General features: G+C 36.1%; 2 protein-coding genes across 2 annotated transcripts; one reads left to right on the top strand and one right to left on the bottom strand.

Moving 5' to 3' along the window:
• Window positions 1-1,505: 1,505 nt before the first annotated feature.
• ccdc167 (coiled-coil domain containing 167) lies at window positions 1,506-4,347 on the bottom strand. Its single transcript, XM_015376766.1, has 4 exons — window positions 4,225-4,347; window positions 3,938-4,032; window positions 3,083-3,135; window positions 1,506-2,258 (listed from the first exon to the last, which is right to left on the bottom strand). The coding sequence occupies exons 1-4, from the start codon at window positions 4,273-4,275 to the stop codon at window positions 2,140-2,142; spliced, it is 318 nt and encodes a 105-aa protein (XP_015232252.1). The 5' UTR covers window positions 4,276-4,347; the 3' UTR covers window positions 1,506-2,139.
• A 210-nt stretch (window positions 4,348-4,557) lies between these two features.
• Window positions 4,558-13,856, top strand: LOC107086035 (kinesin-like protein KIF25). Its single transcript, XM_015376760.1, has 15 exons — window positions 4,558-4,797; window positions 4,917-4,982; window positions 6,404-6,520; window positions 6,609-6,750; window positions 8,200-8,303; window positions 8,386-8,471; window positions 8,551-8,590; window positions 8,670-8,737; window positions 8,833-8,907; window positions 9,020-9,166; window positions 9,954-10,130; window positions 10,900-11,054; window positions 11,509-11,757; window positions 12,009-12,164; window positions 13,259-13,856. Exons 1-15 carry the CDS (start codon window positions 4,729-4,731, stop codon window positions 13,408-13,410), a joined length of 1,803 nt encoding a protein of 600 aa, XP_015232246.1. The 5' UTR covers window positions 4,558-4,728; the 3' UTR covers window positions 13,411-13,856.
• The last annotated feature ends 7,139 nt before the right edge of the window (window positions 13,857-20,995 follow it).

Raw genomic sequence — 20,995 nt, 5'->3', positions numbered from 1 at the left:
ACAGAGGACTGACTGTCAGTAGTTCAGCTTCGGCAAAGAGTGCAGCTGTTTAGTGTGAAATGTGTTCTTTAAGCAATCTTCATACCAATATGAAAGTGATTATCCATATGAATTCAGGGATGGTGATGACAATGGTAATCATTTAAATCCCACAGATGGGTTGCATAATAGGTTTGTTGATATTTGTTTTCTCTGGACATGAGAGAGTGAGCAGGCGTAGGGGTGACAAAGTCTGCGTTGGTGCTAATAGAGTGTAGGAGGGAGGGCACACAAATATTTTCCCAGCACAATAAAAAATCTCCACAAGCAACACATTTTAAATTTTCTTTGACCAAATATTCATATTTGATTTTATCTTTTTATAAACACAACCATCACAGAAACATTGAACATCTCACCTAATTCTACAAATATTTTTTTTTGGTACATGGTTGGTCTGAGACATTTTAACTCATGACTCCACGATTAGTTTTTGTCATTTTATCGGTTCTGCAACTTAAGACGAGAAAACTCCAATAATCTGTTCTCTTGTGAAAATAAAAGGTCCATAAACATTTATTAATTTGAAATTCATGATGCAAAGTATCTTTTCAAAAATAAAGTAGCACAAAATCATTGCTTTATTATTTTACAAGACTAGCCAGACTTTGGGTAAAAACAGGGGTTTATTGATCTATAAAAAGTAATATTTACAAAGAAGGCTTATAATGCCCTGCAGGAATAAAAGAAAATTAAAACTTTTAGTTGCATCAAATGTAAAAATTATACTGCTGTATAAAAAAATAAAAAAAGCAATAGACTAATACAATACACCTCTGCCACTTAAATAAATTTATTACATTAAATGTTTGTATTTCAAACCGTAAAAGTAAAAAAAAAAAAAAATCCACTGGACTTGGTTTCCAAGATTTGAAGACGTTTCGCCACCTCTCCAGGAAGCCTTCTCAATTCAAATGTCTGGATCCGCAGTGAGTTTGAGTCTTTATATAGACAAGGCCTTGTATTGTTTGGAACCATGCAAATGGAAACCGATGAGTGGGTTGTTTGGTTCCATTGTTAGCCTGTAATATCTGAAACCTGTCTATGATTCTGAAGGTCGGTCGTTAAAGGGGGAGATTGTCATTAAAGGGGGCATTGTCTCCTGTAATACCTGAAACCTGTCTATGATTGTTAAGGGTTGGTCGTTAAGGAGGTATTGTTCACCGGCTGGAGCGGGGAGCGTATATTGACATTAATCATGTGAATGTTCAATTTATGCATGTTTTTAAAGGGAAAAATTGTCATTGACACTTGATTGGTAAAGGAAATTTAGCTCTGATCATCCCTAAATTATTTGCATTAATCTAAATTAAGTATAATAATGTTTCTAAACTGGATACAAAAATGACTAACAACAGAAGTACCAAAAACATTTTTTAAACATCTCTAGTAGTCTGTCATTCCCAAAGGTCTTTTGATCCCCAAGTGGTGCACATAAAGTAGTACATCAGCAAAAGGACAGGCTTTTTAAATCTGTTGAATATGTATTTATTTACAAAAAGGAAATAAATCAAGCCAAACATTGCATATTTACAGGAAAACATTGTTCAGTATATTTGTTTTCGTATGCTCATGCGACTACATGCAGTAAGTGTGGTAGGAAGTCCCTTTAGAATCAATGCAAACAATAACATCATTCTGCTTTTTTTGTAGTTTACACATGCAATATAAAATAAAAGTCAAATACATGACTGAAAATGCAGACATGCGTTGTTTTTAATGAGGAACTGGCTTAAATAAGGCAAACTGTACATTCAGTATGTGCTTATGTGTAATAAGTGTTTTATAAACAATGATAGAAACACGCTGAAGATCATGTTCACTTATTTCACAGGGAAATTTCACCAACAGCGTTCATGATCTTTGTTGGTCCATGGGATTCTCAAGGAATAAAAAATGATGGTGGATTTGGCAACTTTGGCAAATCTGCAATGAGAGACACTTACATGGCGACGATGCCACCTGGAGGCAAAACACAGACATTTCATTCAATCCTTTGGCTTATTTCTTTTAGTGTGTTTAAGTCTTTTTGTTAGGAAGTCAATCATTCTGTAGCAAGGCTGTTATGAATAGCAGATTCTTTTGAGGTCTTCTGCGGCATCATGTGTCATCCTCATTGTAGAAAAACATGTAATAGAAGAGAGCGCTGATAGTCAGCAGAGCCACTGACAACACCATGTTCCTTCGGTTTTCCCCTCTCAACACTGCAAGCTCTTTATCTTAAGACAAAAAAAGAATAACAATAATTGACATGTAATATTTGGTAACAGTCTCTGATTTAACTGTAATTGACACTGCATGATTGGATTTAATCTTATTTAATTTCTTTGTTTACTAAACTTAGTAAAAAAAAAACATGCTAATTGTGAAATCTAAAAAGTTTCAATCAAAATCTTATAATAAATGTGTGTGGCTTTTAGGGCAGCAACTAACGATAATTTTGCAAATCGTTTATTCTGTTGATTTTTTTTTCGATTTATAATTGGATAACAAAGGTTCCAGAAAGAAGACTTTTTATGAAATTAAACCAGGTGAACCTAAAATTTTCCACTTAAGGAATTCTGGATGGAACTTAAATGCAACATTTTTTTTTTTTTTTTTTTACAATTCTGGGTTATTTACTGCTCTAAGTGGGTCGCTCTGCCATTAAATGTCTCTATACTCCAGCTAATGATTAATCAATGACTAAAAAAGAAGACAACTATTTCAATAATCGATTAATCTGATTATTTTGCCCTAGTGGCTTTTCATCCCACCTAACCATAGGTACTTACAGCCTCTTCAAATTTTCATTGAAAATTAATGTATTTTAGTTATAAGAAAAATATTTTTGTTGGTTTAAAACAGTGTTAGCATTGGGTTAGCATGCAGCCGTGTTGCAACAAGGAAGTCAATATCTCTGAATCTAAATCCTCTGACTTTATGAAAGTAATCAAAGTGAAAATAAACCGAGTTTACTTCACTTGTCAGTGATGATCAGACCGTGCGCAAACACAATACAAATCTGTCACTAGGAATATTTATTTCAGGTACACCGGCTCACCTAGTTTTTGCACTCTTTCATTTATGATTGCCATTTCGTTTTCCAGTTCCTGTCTGTAAAAAAGAAGGAGATTTGCATATCAAGATTAATCTCCGATAAAAACACAAAATGCTACTAATAAACATATTTCTACACCACAGATGCCAAAATGAAAGTAATGGGTCATTTATGCTTAAGTTCCTAGGGATCATGTAGTTGCAGTTTGATGTGCTCATTAGGCCTGAATTTTATTTTTCCACTTGTTTTTCATACAAACCAAAATGTCCAGTTTCCATTAGTTTCCAATCCCACATAAAGGCCAGACTTGTGGAAAACCTAACTATTGGCTGCCATCTCAACAATCATTTGTGCCATGCTCTTTCCATTTTCTGATGATGAGCTAAACACTCATTAGACGTCTGGTGCTCTGGATGCCTGTTTGACTAAACCTTGCTTTAAACTTCTCAAAAATATATTTTATATTTTATTATGCACCGTGGGGTTGAGAGGACTGAAATTTCATCTGTGTTGTATGTTTACCATGTAGCACATTTGACAATCAAGTTGAGTTGAGTTGAAAAACATTAACTGTGACCTCTTTGTTTGCTGTGTGCATTGATCACCAACACTTACTCACAAAATCCTGAGGTTTAACAGAACAACTGCATTTATTCCCAGAATAAACTTAAAACGGGTTGACTTAGATAATAGCAAATTATTGCACACGATTCTAGTTTAAAATAAAAGATGGGCCCATGTTGATAGATAGTAACATTTATAGTTCAAAGATATTCCTTTAACACAAAAAATTTAGATGGATGGATAATCCCTCCACTTCTTTCTTTTTCCACACGTGTTTTGAGTCTCCACCCTCACCTTTCCTCCTCGGACAGCTTCGCCCTTCTGCTCTTAAACTCCGCCCTATCCAGGTTGTCATGGCAACGCTCCCGCCTTTCTTCCAGCCTGTCAATCTGTACAGACATGGGGCAAACATTAAGATCACGTAAAGACAGTTTGATGTGTGCACTGACTGATTGTAACGACTCAAATAAACTACAAAGAGAGGGAAAACAGATAAAACAGAGGGATGAACGCCATTCGGCAGTTTGAATGGAATCCGACAGGCTTACAAATACCAAAAAAATAAAGCTTAAAGTTTTTACCTCCGAAGCAATGCTGACATTTTCTCGTTTCTTGTCTTTTGTTTTAGTCATTGTAAGGCTAAAGCTATAGAGGGCAAAGTACAGGCAGCTGGAAAAGCTCTGACTATACGGAAGTGATTTTCTTCTTCGTTGTGTTTATTTTCCCTCTGTGAGGCGTCAACACCAGAGTGCTTTGCTGCCCTCTCTTGGTGAAACCTCGCATTACAAGTTAGTTAACGCCACTTGTTTGATTTAAAGTCTTGTTCTTAACTAGCCACACTATGTTGATTGTTTTTTTTATGAGTACATATCAATATTTATATAACATATATTACATGTATATTTTGGGGGTATTGATGTCCACCTGTCGACAGGTAAGGAGAATGGGAGTTGTTTGTTGTTGAGTTGTTGATCGTCCCTAATTGGATTACCTCAGTAGAGAGGACACTACGTGGGCACTAAAGAAGGAAAGGGACAAGGTCAGCCTATCAGTTCTGGGATTTTATTATTTTCTTTTGTCAAAAAATGTCTCTTTTTATAAAAAGGGACCAAATAGTTGCACATCAAGTGTATCTACTGGAGCACAAACTGAGGGTGAGTGATTATGTGAGGGGCTGATGTCAAAGAGTGGATTATAAATAGAAATGCGTGCATTTTCTTTGTAGTAATTCCCTCAGACCTTTGGCAATATTATCTAACCTATTTTTTTGTAGAATAAAGAGGAGAGAATACTTGAACTGGAGACAGAGAATGCTATTCTTCATTTAAGACTTTCTGAGGTAAGAAGATTACAGTAATAGATTTCTTTCTCAGCACAGCTTGGATTGCTACAGTTTTTTTTTTTTTTTGCAAAAGTATTGAAATCATTATTTTTTTTTTACATTTTGCTTTGTTATAAACACACAGTTAGTATGAAATTATTATTATTTTTTATTTAATGTGATTGATAAAAACAAAGTAGCACATTATTGTAAAGTGGATCTTTTCAAGTCTTCACAGATCCCAAGTCTTACTAGTTATCTGACTGGTTCTATCCCACTGTTGTCCTTCAATCGGCTCCACAAAGCTTTCCATTAACTCTGACCAACCTTCCATTCCTTTCTAAAGAATACAATCCCTAATGCATGATGCTGCCACCTCCATATTACACCATAGTGATGGTGTGGCGATGTGCAATACCGGTGTACCACTAAGCATAGGATCTAATGTAATTAAGTCTATTTTATTAAAAAAATAAAAATAAAAAACATGCACAAAACTGATCTACTAACTCATCTTTGAGATAAATAAAAAAAGCTGATTTAATTAATTTAGTGCGTATGCCCTCAGGAGTAAGCAAAAATATATACTGATAATCAGAGCTTGCTAAATTTTGAGAGAAGAATATGCAAGCCTATTATTTACCAAACTGACTGATCGTGATTGCAATTTTTCCTCCATGTTTAGCACATTTGAAAGGCAGTTACAAACTGGCACAGCCTTAAAACCAACATGTTTGCAGTCATTGTGGGGAGAATTAAATATATTTACAGAAAAACAGACGGCAGGGGGAAGGAATCTTCTGGGCTTGTGTCAACATCTTTGGACTGTCAGAAATAATAATAGTAGAGATATATACCATTCCAGCAATACCCATTTTTTGATCTGATGGTTTTTATTTATAACCAGTCACAGATAGGTGTTCCAAACCTCCAATGGAAAAAACAACAAAAAAGCTCCTTTTACTCCAGAAGGAAAATCAATTCCAATGCATCAGGATCCTACCAGCACACCATCACAAACTATGGTGGCAGCCAGAAGCAGACACAAAATACTCCTTTAAATAGTGTTTAGCCCTATTATTTTTGCCATATCAGCTTTAAAATTGTTCTGAACAAATTCTGTAATAGGAAATGCTATTTTCTTGTTTGCAAAAATAGTTTAAGCGCTCATTAATTGGGTGAACCATTGTGTTTTTAATTCAGGCCCAAAAGTTACATTATGTTCTCATCTGACCTTTAACATTCAGCTACTCTTTATCTAATTTTTGATTACCAGAATAAAGATGGGTTCAATTAAATACACGCCACACATTTTATATAGAAAACTGTTAATGAAGATGTTTCTTAACTGAAAGCATTGTGTATTGATTTTTTTTTTTAACCAGCTTTCCAAAATTTTGAGTGAGTATAATGCAGAAAAAAAGATGTATCTTTTTCAGTATGCAGTTCGGCTGGAGGCTCAAGAATATGAAGAAGACAGAACAACAACAGATCATCATCAACTCCAGAAGAAATTATTCCAATCTTCTCTTGTAAAGCTCCACACTCAGGTCCAGGTATGCGGATTATATATTGATTACCAAATGCACAGGCTTATATACACCCAGAAAAAAAACCCCATTAAATTTTGTTCCATCTTGACAGGGTATAAAACAGGTCCTGAGTGAGGTCTTTGCAGTCTTTGTTAATTCTGCTTCTGAACTGGAGGAGCAGAACAAGCAGCTGCTGCAGAAAGTTAAGGAGGCCGGCTCCTGTCTGAATGATCCCAATGGAAAGGAGCTACAGAGTAAGTGTGCATGTATTCTGTACTCCATCTTAGAGAGCACTTTGTAACTCAAAATTTTGCACATGGAGCCTCGGACGCAAATAGTTGGAACAAGCAGGTTGTAGCTTGAGTACCAACATCCTTAAGTACTTACACTCTGCTTTTAACACTTACCTTTTGGTACTTTTGATTTAAAAGAAAGTAAAATGTCAAGAATTTTCCTCACAGTTTTTCCAATATCACCAAAAAATGATAAATGCATTATTTACATTTAAACAAGAATACTTTCTATATTTCTAAAGTAATTTCCAGACTCTGTGGTTCATCTATCACTGTAAGAATAATCTTCACACATAATCCACTTTACTTTGTTTCAGGCTCGTTTTTATAGGTAACTGAAGGTCTAATCACTACTCTTTGCAATTAAAGCAAATTACCTGATTGAGTCGCTCTCATATGATTGGTGGTTAATTATCTGGTCACCTAATTGGGCCATGATGAGCCTTTTCATGCGCCACAGATCATCCTATAGCTGGTGAAAGCCATGCTTGACTACTTGTCTTATTTCGTGTAATTTATTTACAGGTTATCCGACAATTTAAGTTTTCATTCCTGCTATTCGCTATTTATTAGCCCCAAAATACATATGGTCATTTTAGTTTTGTTACAGTATAAGGAGTTAGGCTGGTAAATATAAATGAAATATTAAGAAATATACAGTTACACCACTGCAAGAAATAAGTAATAGAATAAAAGAACTAAAAGCAACAAAATTGAAAAAATTGTTTTGTTTGCAAATTTAATAATGCTATTAGGCTTGGCAGATATTTAGACCCTGAGTATTTTTAGTCATACCTACAAACAAAATGTAAAAATTATTTCAAATTTTATTTTATTATCCCATGTGTTTTATTGTTATGAATTTGAATAATTGAAGGTAAACTATAGGTGCCTTGGTGCTCAAGGGGAAAAAACCTTGACTAGAAATCAGGGATACATGCATGAAAACAGTTCATTAAATATAAAATATCAAATAAACTTATTTAATTAATTTTAAAAGATTATAAAGAGCAATAAAGTATATAATGATAATGCAATGCATCAGTTGATTATTTTAAGGAAGCACAAATAGAAAATAGAACAAATGAAAAAGTTGAAAACTTACTGACATTTTCAGTATATGGAAATATTATAAATTTGGCATTTGGATAAATTGTTCTGATGAAGCCAATATTTCAAACATTTGTCACACTTCAGGTCATCAAAGAATATCTAAAAATATTAATAATTTTAATGCATATTTGTTTTTATTGCATTTTTATTTTTATTTCTTATTGAACCTGAAGCAAAATGATTAAAAACTGCTGAAACCAATGTGTCTGTGTTAAGCACTGATTAAGAACAACCTGGCTACACCTTCAGTGCTCGTGTGCTGCTTAGTCTTACTTATTGTCAACATTTCATGCCAAGATTTGGAGGCTCGAGTCGCAGCTCTGGAGCGCTCCCTGGAGGAGGAAAGGGAAAGGTACAGGGGAGAGAGGCAGAGGAGAAAGGAAATACACAATGCTTTAGTGGTGAGAAGTGCATCAATGTAGAGAAAACAAATACATTTTTTAAATATAGTTGAACCTTTAAATGCACTGTTTTGGTCTGCAGGAACTGAGAGGGAACATCAGGGTTCACTGCAGGGTGCGACCAGTTCTACGTTTTGACCATGTCCAAACTTCGACCCACGGATCAGGGTTGGTTTAGCGTGGGATGATATTTATCAAAGAATATATGGGGTGGAAAGTTGTTCATTTTTGTAATTGTTTCTTATAGCTCTGCTTCATCAGATGTAGTCATCCATACAATCAGTGATGTAAGTTATTAAAAGGTTTTAATCCATTGCTGTGTGAGTATTCTCTATTCAGCCTGATTGTTTTAAATTTATTTTGGAGGACGCGGTAGCAGTGAACTGCATGAAAACTGGAATGCTAGTGCAACAAAAGATGTTTGAATTTGAGAGGTAAGATAAATGGCCAACAGTTTCTTTCAGTGTTTTGTTCCTTTTGGCTGTAAGTAATTTATTTATTTAAATTTGTTGTTGTTGTTATTTCTCAGAGTGCATGGACCAGAGGACTCCCAGGAAACTGTATTTGAGGAAGTCAAGTCCCTTCTTACTTCTCTGCTGGACGGGTAAGTGGAAAAATACAGGAAAAACATAATTTCCAAGATCCATTCATTTTAGTGTAGTTTGACTGAAAGAGTTGAACATTAAGCACATTTCCTCTCCCTCCCTACACTGCAGCTATAATGTGTGCATTATGGCATATGGGCAGACAGGAAGTGGCAAAACTCACACCATGATTGGATCCCAGTCTCTAGAGGCAAAACTTGGAATCCTGCAGGAATCTCAGGAGGGCATCATCCCCAGAGCTTCGGCTGAGCTCTTTCGGTGAGAAAAGAAGGCCTCTAAAATGAAAAGCATAAACTCTGGAATGGAGAACAGTTGCTGTGCAAAAGCTGAAACCAACTCTCAGCTCTTTACATTTTACCCACGAGGTGTCAGACATCCCTGTAATGTTTTAGGGTAGACAATCGAGTGTTTCCAAATAACAGATAAACCCTACTGTTAGAGAATGACCAGATATTAGACTTAAATTGTGTGCAATAAGTTAGCTGGTATCCAAGAGATAACTGAAATAATAGGATGTCAATGGTGGACATACTTCAATTTTACAGTTGTATTACGTTCCTTAAGTTCTGAAGTTGATTTAAAGGCAAGACTCTTCCTAAAATCCCTTAAAAAGATTAGATAGTCCTGGAAATTCAAATATTCTCATAGACTATAGTTGGTTTCATTTTTCAGACAGCATCATAATAATAAATGTTACTAATAACTGATGATAGATTTAAAGAAAAGGCATGAGGAGAAAAACACATTCAATGTTGCTACTAGCTTCCCTGGAGAGAATGGATTTATTCTATTCTGAATATATTCCAGATTCATATGCAGGCAGATTTTAACAGGAAATTAATACATATTTGAAGACTCATTACCGATTGTGTCTGAGTACATTAAATGCAAACCATTGACAATAATAAAGAAGATTGCTCTGCTTTGTTAATTTCCTGTAAAATATATGAATTAAGTGGTGGATAAGAACTCATATAATTCTCTGACTTTTTTCTTTTTGTTTCACATTCCAATGATTGTTCGACGGATCCCATGCAACTACAAGGCTGATCTCAAAGAAACCAGCCGAAAGTCACACGGTGGAGGTGTCAGTGATGGAGGTGTATAATAACGAGGTGTATGACCTGCTTGCCAGAGACGAACAAGGACGCTTTATCAGCCAACGCCGAGATGTCCTCACAACCTCTTCTGGGACCAGCCAGGTCCCCAACCTCACATATGAGTGAGTGCAGCTGGAGCTAAGGAGATTGTTCAGGATTTTTAAAGATAGGGACTCTTTTGTTTTAACATTCTGTTGAGAGAAGCTTAACTTTTTTTTAAATCTACAAAACATGTTCAGATGTCCTGAACTGACGCAGAATAAATGCTCACCTTGAGCTTTTTCTAAAGTTCAGAGTAAAGGAGGACTACGTGTGAAGGACACATGAATAATAAAGCTTTGTTCCTGTCAGCAGAAGTTTGGTTCAAGGCCGTTCCCTGAGCAGTTGTCCAGCATTAGATAATGAGTCACATGTGCACCAGATAAAACAAATCAAACTTTTCTGTCAGAGATACCATGTATAAGTTTTACTTTGCTTTTTTGCAAGTGTGTTGTATTTTATTCCACTCCAGATTCAGGTATCTCTTTAATTCATTTGGGGAAGACAGAAGAAGGGGCTCTCAAACCATTTATTCAAGAACTACCATTCATTGTTGGAAAACTTTTCTTTAAAGTTGATTATTAGAGAGAAATAACCAGGCTGATTATCTTATCAAGTTATGAAATATAGAAGCTTTCCTGTATTAGAAAAGACCACACATATAGGAAGCTGTTATTTCTTCTGAAACTAATACACAATTGTTAAGAATATAACAGTATTATCACAGTTTGAAATGCTGAATTTCAACAAGACGGGTTTCAAATCCTTTTTATTTTTTTGTAATAAGTCTAAAGGTGTTGATGTTACGTTTAAGGATAAGTTTAAGCTTCCCGCTTTGTGTTCCATTTACAGACCGGTGAATAATGCGTCTGAGATCATGCAGATTCTGGGTGGTGTCTTGAAGCGCCGGGTGAAGTGTCCGACACTCATCCACGCCGACTCATCTCGTTCTCATCTAGTTGTCAGCCTCACCGTTTCCACAAAGTCCCCAAATGCCTTGGCCTTAGGTGAGAAACAGACATGCACTGTCTTGCAAAAAGTGTTAGCACATTTCTCCCATATCTGGGAGACACCGTTAGTGAATGAACAGCATCATATACACCAAGAAACAGGCAAACAGGTTAAGATTGTTGCGATTTAAAATGTTAAAGCACACTAAGAGCTATAAATGCAACATCTTTAGTTTTTTTAATCAAATAGTTTAAAATCTACCGTAAATGGTCTAGTCAATGTCAAGGCCAAACCCTTGAAAAGGTGATTTAAAGATAGATGAGAGAAGGACTTAAAGCAGAAACTTGAACAGAAGATGGTAAAGAAATGTTCAACAAATTGTTAACTGCAGACCTGAAGACAAATGAGGATCCTTTTTAAGAGATACCTATCATTTAAAAAAGAAAAAGTAACTAAACAAAATGAGCTAATGTGATTCCTGCCTTGGTCCCTCCTCTGTCCTCTTTCCAGTCCGCAGGTTACAGACGGCTAAAAAGGACATGGAGAGCTCCTCCTGTAAGCAGTGGTGGAGTCCACGCTGCCGCCGTGCAAACCCTCCAACCACGCACTCGTCTGATGAACTGACTCTGAGCTCAGCTTCCTCTTCCTGTCCCTCTCCATCATTTTCTCCCTGCCCCTCTCCCAAAAATAGCATCTCATCAGCGACTACATACAGGACAAAGCTGCAGCTGGTGGACCTGGCAGGGAGTGAATGTGTTGGTAGGTGCTCATGCATGTTCTTTAAATTTGCAGTATAATGGGAATTCCAAAATATGGATTTGGTTTGCAACCCACTGCTCCCCAAGGGGATGGGTTAAATGCAGAGAGGTCATTTCTCTGTACTTGTGACAGTGTAATGACAATAAAATGCTCAAATAGGTTTTAAAAACCCTTTTTTAAATCTTATTTCTAAATAGAAAAATATTCAGACTAATTAAAATCATGTAACATTTAGACATTGTGCTATTCAGGTATGACTGGAGTGTCGGGAGCGGCTCTGTGGGAGGTGTCATGCATTAACCGAAGTCTCTCGGCTCTTTCTGATGTTCTTGGAGCTCTTGCTGAGCAAAGACCCCACGTCCCCTACAGGAACAGCAAACTCACCCACCTGCTGCAGGATGCCATTGGTGAGACACACACACAACTTTAACTTGTTTTTAGGCATGATTAATTCTAACCCACAATGTTTTCATCATCCTACTATAACGTGAAGCAACGATCCTGTGTTCTGCACTAGTGGCTGCCTCGAGGAATAAGAACGCTCTGATGGGGACAGAGTTGCTTATGTAGAGCAGGATCACAGGGATTAATACCTAAACTAACACCTCATTTTTAGATTTTACCGAAGAATAAGGCAATTATTGATGGAGCAACCGGATTAAAGTTGGGGTTTTCTGTGTTTTTCAAATGTAGATGTCCAGTGAGACAATTTTGATACAAATTTGGACCTTGATAGAAATCCAATTCTAACCTTTGAATTCATGCCTTAATAATTTAGACATTAAAGATATCCCAGAGACATGTGGGGCCATTCCATGTATTTTTTATATCTTGTTTGCAACCATCTTTTGGAAAAAATAAGTAAAAAAAAAAAAAAAAAAACCTTTCAAAATAAAAGGAAATATCAAAAAACAAATGAAAACCTATAAATACTTGGAACTGATCATTTAAGCTCCACCATAAAGAATGAAAAAAAGCTTAAATTAGAACTCATCTCACCATGATTTATTATTTCTTAGTGTAGGTAATCAAACTACCAGGGGTGGTATCTTGATACATTTCTACTTATGATGAAAATGTGATTTATCGTCTAAACAAACAATTAAAATGAGTGAAGTTAAAAATGGCCATAAAATGGATGAATTATGTATTTTACTTTAAATATGTTTCTTCATTCTTTTTCATTTTTTTCCAATTAGGACATTTGCAAATCCAAAGAATACAATTAAATTAGGTTACTAATTGATATTAAGTGATATAAATCACCCTTCTTCATGCAACTGGATCCCTGAAGAACCTCTTTTTTAAATTTCTGTAATTTTTCAAGGATATTTTTTGTGATTAGGGGGTATAATTGCTGTGACATGCAGTCAGTAGTGGAACTGTTAAAAACATAAATCTAAGTACTCAAAAGCTAAAAGATAACTAAACTAAATATATTGTATTAAATGAAACAAGTTTCTCATTATAAAACCTGTCATTTTCCAATATTGTCCACCAGGTGGTGATGCCAAACTGCTGGTGATGCTGTGCGTGTCTCCCACACAGTGCTTTGTTACAGAGTCCCTGCAGTCACTTGCTTTTGGCACAAGAGTCCGTCAGGTCCAGAAGGAGAGACCCCAAAGAAGAACTAACACTCTAAAAATGAAATGATAAAACACAGCAGGATTCATCTCTGCGGATACATATCCTGCTGTCTGGAGGAACTGACAAAAAGATGAACGATCAAAGATTCACACCTATAGATTTTGCCACTGCTAAAACAGCATCCATATTGACAGCCTTACAACGGAAGTTTCTCTTAAATGACTGAAGTATGAACCTTTTAGCAGATAAAGGGGTCATTGCAACAACCAGAAGTGCAAATCTTGAACAACATGAGCAGTTTACACCATATCAATCAGCAAATTATTCGCTAAAACCTGTACCTTATGTATGTTTATGGAATAAGGATTTACAGTTTACAGCTTTTTAATGTAGTCCGATTTTACTTACATTCACCTGATAAATGTTTTACATTCTAGTACTATTACATGCAGAGGTGACTGTACCAATAAGAGTTTATTGATGTAAGGATGATGGTAGAAATATTAGAAATATTTAAGGGTTAGTCTGTTTACAGAAACAAAGCTATTAGAATAATTTATCAAATACAGCAAACCTTTTTTAAGAAGTAATGATATATTGAGGAGGGATCACGATCTTATTTGTAGAACATACTTCCTATGTCACTAAACTGTGATACATTTACAAAAAGTAAAAAATAAAGAAGTATTTGGTGATTTATGGCTTTTATATTGTTAACATTAAGATCACAATGATTTAAAGTGTGGCAAAAAAGTATTCAGACAAGTTCTCCTACTTAGAATAATGAGAGAGGTCTGTAATTTTAATTATAGATACACCTCAACTATGAAAGACAAAATGAGGGGGAACAAATCTAAGAGATAACATTGTAGGATTGTTAAAGAATTTATTTGTAAATTATGGTGGAAAATAAGTATTTCTTCACCCACAAACCAGCAAGATTTCTGGCCCCCAGACCCCTCTAGCGTCTTCTTTAAGAAGTTCTTCTGTCCTCCACTTGTTACCTGTAATATTGGCACTGGTTTGAACCCGTTATCTGTATAAAAGACACCCATCCATAGCTTCAAACAGTTACACTCCAAACTCAACCATGGCCAAGACCAAAAAGCTATTGAAGGACACCAGGAAGAAATTGTAGACCTGCACCAGGCTGGGAAAAGTGAATCTACAATAGGCCAGCAGCTTTGTGTGAAAAAAATCAACTGTGGGAGCAATTGTAAGAAAATGGAAGACTCTCCCTAATCTCCCTCGATCTGGGCCTCTATGCAAGATCTCATCCTGTGGGGTAAAAATTATCATGAGAACTGTGTGCAAAAATCCCAGAACTACGCGGCGGGACCTGATGAATGACCAGCAGAAAGCTTGGAACAAAGTAAAGGCTACCATGAGTAACACACTACACTGAGACGGACTCAAATCCTGCATTGCCAGATGTGTCCCCCTGCTCAAGCCAGTACATGTCCAGGCCCTCCTGAAGTTTGCCAGAGAGCATATGCATGATCCAGAAGAGGATTCGGAGAATATCATGATGAAACCAAAATAAAACTTTTTGGTAAAAACCCAACACCTCATGTTTGGAGGAAGAAGAATCCAGAGTTGCATCCCAAGAACACCATACCTACTGTGAAGCATGGGGGAGGAAACATTGTGCTTAAGAGCTGTTTTTCTGCAAAGGGGACAGGAAAGCTGATTCGTGCTGAGGGAAGAATGTACCATAACATTTTAAGCCAAAACCTCCTTCCATTAGTGATAGAAAAAAAAAAGATGAAACATTGCTGGATCTTCCAGCATGTCAATGATCCCAAACACACCGTCCGGACAACGAAGGAGTGGCACCTTAAAAAGCCTGGAGTGGCATAGACAGTCTCCAGACCTCAACCCCATAGAAAATTGTGGAGGGCGTTGAAAGTCTGTGTTGACCAGCGACAGCCACAAAACATCACTGCTCTAGAGGAGATGGAGGAATGGGCCAAATTACCAGCTAGTGTGTGCAAACCTGGTGAAGACTAACAGGAAACATTTGACCTCTGTCATTGCCAACAAAGGTTATGTTAAAAAGTATTGAGTTGAATTTTAGTTAATGTCTAAATACCTATTATCCACCATTATTTACAAATAAATTCTTTAAAAATCCTACAATCTGATTTCCTGGATTTTTTTTTTCCTCATTTCGTCTCTCATAGTTGAAGTGTACCTATGATGGAAATTACAGACCTCTTTCATTATTCTAAGCAGAAGAACGCATACAGTCAGTGGCTGACTAAATACTTTTTGGCCCCACTGTATTTCAAATCTGTAAATCTACTTCTTTACTCTTATTTAATAATTCCTAAGTCCTGGGCCTGGATGCTGGCTTCCAAAACCCAGACGTGCATAACTTTTCCTTTAAATGCTCACTAATCAATAGAATCAATCTGCAATACATGCTTTTTATATGTTTTAACTTATAGGTAATATAAGCTAGATTTATCATTACTAAAGAGGCTAGCAGTTTATTGAAGGCTACTGAAATGCAGAGTTGGATAAAAGAGATGGAAAAGCATTCTGGAGAAAGAGTGGAAAAGAAGAATTATTGAAAGTATCATAAAGTTGTGTATTTTCCTTGTTTGTCAGTACAGCTGTTCCAGGAAATGTACGTTTTTCATGCTTCCCTGTTCTGATAAGCTTTGGCGATTAAATCTTCTCACTAGACATAGCACCTGTACCCACGGCTAAATATATTTATACCTACTTTTGATGACCATTGGGTCACCACACCTGATTGGTCAGCAAACTGGTCTAAGCTTAACCCAATTAAGAATCTATTGGGTGATCTCTAGAAGAAAATTAGAGGATAGGGAGTGTTGGCCTATTGGTTAGAGCAGTGTGCTTGTGCACTGAGAAGGTTGCAAGTACCCGGTTTGATCCCCATAGCCTCCACTCTGGGTTCCTGAGCAAAACCCTTAACCCCACACTCCTGGGTGCCGCACAATGGCAGACCACTGGTTCCCAAGGGGATGAGTCAAATGCAGAGAGTGAATTTCCTCATTGTGTCAATAAAGGGATTTACAATTTTTAGGATTAGAGATTCCCAAATCAACAGTTCGGAAAAGCTGAAGGCCATGAGCTGAAGACAACAAAACTTTGATGACTCCCACACAAATTCTTTAAACAGGCATTACAGAGTTTTCTAATAATACTGCCTCCTGTGGCCTTAACACAGAACTGCAGCAATCTTATGCTCATTCCTTTTGAGTATCCAATTAATCCATCACAAAAATAACGCTTTGATTGTATGATAGGTCAGACCCATTCAACATGGACATGCTTGACGTAACATCCGCAGAACAGATTGGGAACTTCCGACCCGAAGTAAATTAAGGAAAATAGGCTGCAGGCTTATAGATGTATTGAACTACTCAGGTGTCAGTCTGCTTATCAAACAATGTTTTAGCTGTAAAGGGTCAAATAAAAAGGCTTTTTTAATGAAAACCTACATAATTTCTCTTTAAAAGGCACAAGTGACATACTTTATATATATATAAAAAAAGAAAAACACAAGTTCATCTTAAAATGAAGCAATATAAGCCAAGTGTTTATCTTGATTGTGTTTACTTAATCCTTTTTGAGCATAAAAACAGAATGTTCGCCCCAAAAAAGATCATCAGACATAAACTGTTTTTTGTACCCCTTTGCCATCCGCTGGCAGTAGTTGGTCATGCACTCATAAGCGTGGCAGTTCTCCTACCTTACTGAACATTAACCTTTATAATATTGCTTTTGGACCATCGATCGCTGGTTTTTCTTCTTTGTTTTTGACACCTCTGCTGAGGAAATGCAAATTTGATTGGCTCCATTACTCCCTTGTTCACTCTTTACCTACATGCATAATACTGTGCCTCTGGTGATGTGTTCTTGTTAAGGAAAATATACAGCATGCTTAAGTTTACTTACAAATAGACAGAAGGCAAATTATAAAACATGGAAAGAGAATATCATAAGCAAAGAGGTCCTTGTAATTTAAAGAGAAAGCCTTTTTATATAACCAATGTCAGCTAATGGCAGAAAAATTAATAGGGGAAACATCTATTCCACTCTTCCCAGACACTTAAGTCTGAGCTTCATACGGGTCAGAGGCTCCTCAAGGACCATAGAGGAAACTTTCCCAGGCGTTTGTTATTCCCTACAGTAACAGAGAAATTATTAAGTTCACCAGTGATAATTTGCACTGGCAGTTTCATGCCGGTTAATTTTATAAATAAGTACTCATTGTCATCAGTTGAATAACAGATCGCTTATGGCAAATTAAACTTTCTCTCCCCTTGTTTCAAAGACACATTCTCTCACGTGTTAAATTTTTTATGAAATCACCACTCTAGAAACTGCTATCCTATCACAATAAAAGCTAACAGGTGCTGATGCAATGTGGCACATAGGAAAAGTGTTAAAATGTTTAATTTTTAAAGAGACAAAAAAAGAACTGTAACAGGAGACTCAGGATATTAAAACTGAACACTTTAGAAACATCCTGTGTTTAGATAGGGGAGGAAAAAAAACACCCACGTACCGGTAGATTTGACAAAAGGCAGAGAGTTGCAAGAAAATGCACAAGTGTGACAGCACATTTAGCTGTAGCACTTTTATTTCAAACACAGTTAAAAAATCTAATATTTCTGCCTTCACATATTTTTCCTGGAGACCAAGATCTGGATCTTTTCCAAACCTCTTTAGTAATCCACAGAATTGTATCTTCTGGAATATAGATCTGTTCATTAAAATAGGAAAAATAGAAGCAATATTTCATCCAGGTCAGGCTGAAGTGTCAAGATCATGAAAAGTAGGAAAATGGCAAAAAATAGCTTCTTGTCTAAAACGGTTTAATTTTAAAGTTTATAATGGTGGCAAAGGCTGGATGAAGGCCTATTTTATCACCATGTCTGTAAAGAGTCTCATTGATTCAGAGCATGAATGGATGAAGTTTATGGTTTATCCGCCTGCATAATAATTAAGGTGGTAGGGGAAACGATAGTAATAAACTCCAGCTTACCATTTTATATTTTCAACTGACAATCTGCTACTTCATGCTGCAAATAGCTTCATGTACTTAGTATTTTTTTTCTTAAGAACAAATTAAAAGCTATTTTCTCACCATATGCTAATTTTCAAATCCTTACAAAGTGAGCCTTATTTGGGTGTTTTTTTTCTTCTTGTTACAATAAGCTTATACAATCAAAGATATTTCGATTTTTTTTAATGCAACACCTCTCTAGAACAAGTTCATGCAATCTTAAACTGGAGGCTTTTTAGCCATCTTTACCAATCAATAACAACTGTGGAGGGCACTTTATACAGTAGATCAGATGTTAAATAAGCTTGAAGTGATTTTTGAGCTCCTGGTAACACATATTTGTGTCCAATATACTGTAAAATGCTTACCTCAAATTGCACTGTACTCACTCATCAACCTTAAATGGATAAGTTGGAATCAGGTTATGCTAATTTATCAGTAAGACTGCCAAAAAATGTAGTATTAAGATAGACTAACATGCAAGATACACAAAAAGCAAAACCTGCTGTAATCACATAACATGGAACAGCATAGTGCAAATGCAATGGAAATATGTGCTGCAGACGCATACGTTATGCCAACACACAAAATTATAAAAAGCAAAAATAAAAATGCTGCAAGTATCACAAACTGTTAGTTAAGAAAAACTTGCAAATTAGATCCACTTAATGAAGATACTTTAAACCCCTGGGGTGAAACTAGAACTACTGGAAGGTCCAAAGCAATGGGTTAATAATTGCTCCCCCTGGTGGTCCAGAGCACCTTTTGCAGAGCTAATTTTCAGCTCTTCTTAACTTGCAGTTTTTGCTTCTTCCAGCATTTCTCTTGCATGTAATGTGCTATCTCTATTAAAATTATTTATGTGTTTGCAGTATATATCTTGTTTGCACCATGCTACAAAATGCTGTGACTGCAGCATTCCTCTTTTGCAGCGTTTTTGTCCTTTGCATCTGTTGTGTGATTTGTGAATCAATTTCATATCTATTTTTAGTACTTAATATAAGTACTCTTATATTCAGTTAGTCTGCACACCTAGGCCATTGTACATATCATAACCAAACGCTGTTATTGAAGAAGGTTATCCTGATTAAGAGCGCTGGCTGTATCCATCAGCATGATGTGGGAGGGAACATTTTTAATGTCAATGCACTGATGTGGAGAAACCCTGATTAAGTGCTCTTGAGGCCATCAAGTTTCCTTATACCTTTTTGTCCAGCTCCAAGTTTTCTTCTATCTTAAAAATGTATTAACTGATATTAGGCTCAACAACAAGCATGTAACATATGAAGCTCAAACATAACATTAGATTTTTATTAATTCAAGCAAACTGTTATAGTCAACAGTTACATAAGTTATATGATATACAGTAAAGTTCTAATCTTTTTCAAATTTTCTTTGAACCAGGTTTTCTGTCCTTTTGTGCCCCAAAACATAGAAACAGCAAATCCATACAAGCGCAGGCAAGTAAGTAGTAACAGCACAATACATTCATTAACTCAATAATACGTTTTTTACGAACAATAAGGCAAGTTGGAAAAAGGCAAAAAAAAGAGAAATCAAATCTAACTGAGCAATGGCAGATATTTACTTTGCAATGAGCCAAATAAAGGCATAAAATGTTCTGTTTTACGCCTCATAAATTCATTAACAGGCAGATTTTTTTTCTCTGAAGTACAAAAGAGAAATAGTCTGCAGTTTGGTGGACAGGTACACAGTAAGTGGGAGAAGAAGATCTGATAGAAATGCTGCCTTTTGTAAAAGTTAATGGTCCACACAATGAAAAAGGCAGGAACTCTGATATACTTGTAGAGATATAAAAACCCAGAGTTGTGAGAAATGTTCTACTTCATTTTTTAGAGTTCAGAAATGGCAGAAGTTATTTTGCAGAACCTGGACAGACAGAAAACAATGCAAACTCTTGTCAAACATTTCCCCTGGAATAAAGATAAATGGATGGATATGCACAAAAGTGTCACAACAGCCAAATGCTTCCTCAGAAAAAAGTTGTCTGAAGTAACGTCAGAAAATAAAATAAAAAACCCCAACCCAACTGGTTTTCAAGCTGTTCATGTAGTGCTCAGTATTAGAAACTACTGGCCTTATAAATCAATTTATGTTTTAAGACTATAAAAGCTACTAAAACAAAAGCAGCATTCACTCAATGCCATATTGAGCCACCAGGTGACTAAATTATATTGGAAAACTGATGCATGAAACATGCCTTTGTTTTTCCTTCACTATTTTTTCCCAACATTACTGAACAGATAAACAACAGAAAACAAAATGGTTCTCCAAAATGTCGTTTTCCTCAACCCTTAAAGGTCATCACAAGATTAACCAGGTAGAGGGATATCACAGAAATGAATGAAGGCCAAAAAAGGAGAGAAACTCTTGAAACAATAATGAGACCAATGACAGCAAAGTGGAGTCTTTCCACCGAACACAAACGACAACAAGACAAAGATATGATGAGATAAACCAAAAAGACAGAAAATATGAGTGATCAAAACGCCCCTCTTCATAGAACGGTGAGCAGAGGAGCGTCAGTGGTCGGGGGCACCTGAACACGTTTTCTCAACAACCATCAAAGGCTCTCTTTTTTTC

This window comes from Cyprinodon variegatus, unplaced genomic scaffold (assembly GCF_000732505.1).
Source record: "Cyprinodon variegatus isolate N-32 unplaced genomic scaffold, C_variegatus-1.0 Scaffold141, whole genome shotgun sequence".
NCBI classification, from domain to species: domain Eukaryota; kingdom Metazoa; phylum Chordata; class Actinopteri; order Cyprinodontiformes; family Cyprinodontidae; genus Cyprinodon; species Cyprinodon variegatus.
This window is presented reverse-complemented; position numbering and strand designations above follow the sequence as displayed.

Excerpts from the sequence above, each read along its gene's own strand:
- ccdc167 (XM_015376766.1), bottom strand. The coding sequence starts at position 4,275 with ATGACTAAAACAAAAGACAAGAAACGAGAAAATGTCAGCATTGCTTCG. Across the intron at positions 4,033-4,224 it reads ATGTCAGCATTGCTTCGGAG|ATTGACAGGCTGGAAGAAAG; the intron begins GTAAAAACTTTA and ends ATGTCTGTACAG. Across the intron at positions 2,259-3,082 it reads TGAAAGAGTGCAAAAACTAG|ATAAAGAGCTTGCAGTGTTG; the intron begins GTGAGCCGGTGT and ends TTTTGTCTTAAG.
- LOC107086035 (XM_015376760.1), top strand. The coding sequence starts at position 4,729 with ATGTCTCTTTTTATAAAAAGGGACCAAATAGTTGCACATCAAGTGTAT. Across the intron at positions 4,798-4,916 it reads TACTGGAGCACAAACTGAGG|AATAAAGAGGAGAGAATACT; the intron begins GTGAGTGATTAT and ends ATTTTTTTGTAG. Across the intron at positions 11,055-11,508 it reads CCCAAATGCCTTGGCCTTAG|TCCGCAGGTTACAGACGGCT; the intron begins GTGAGAAACAGA and ends TCCTCTTTCCAG.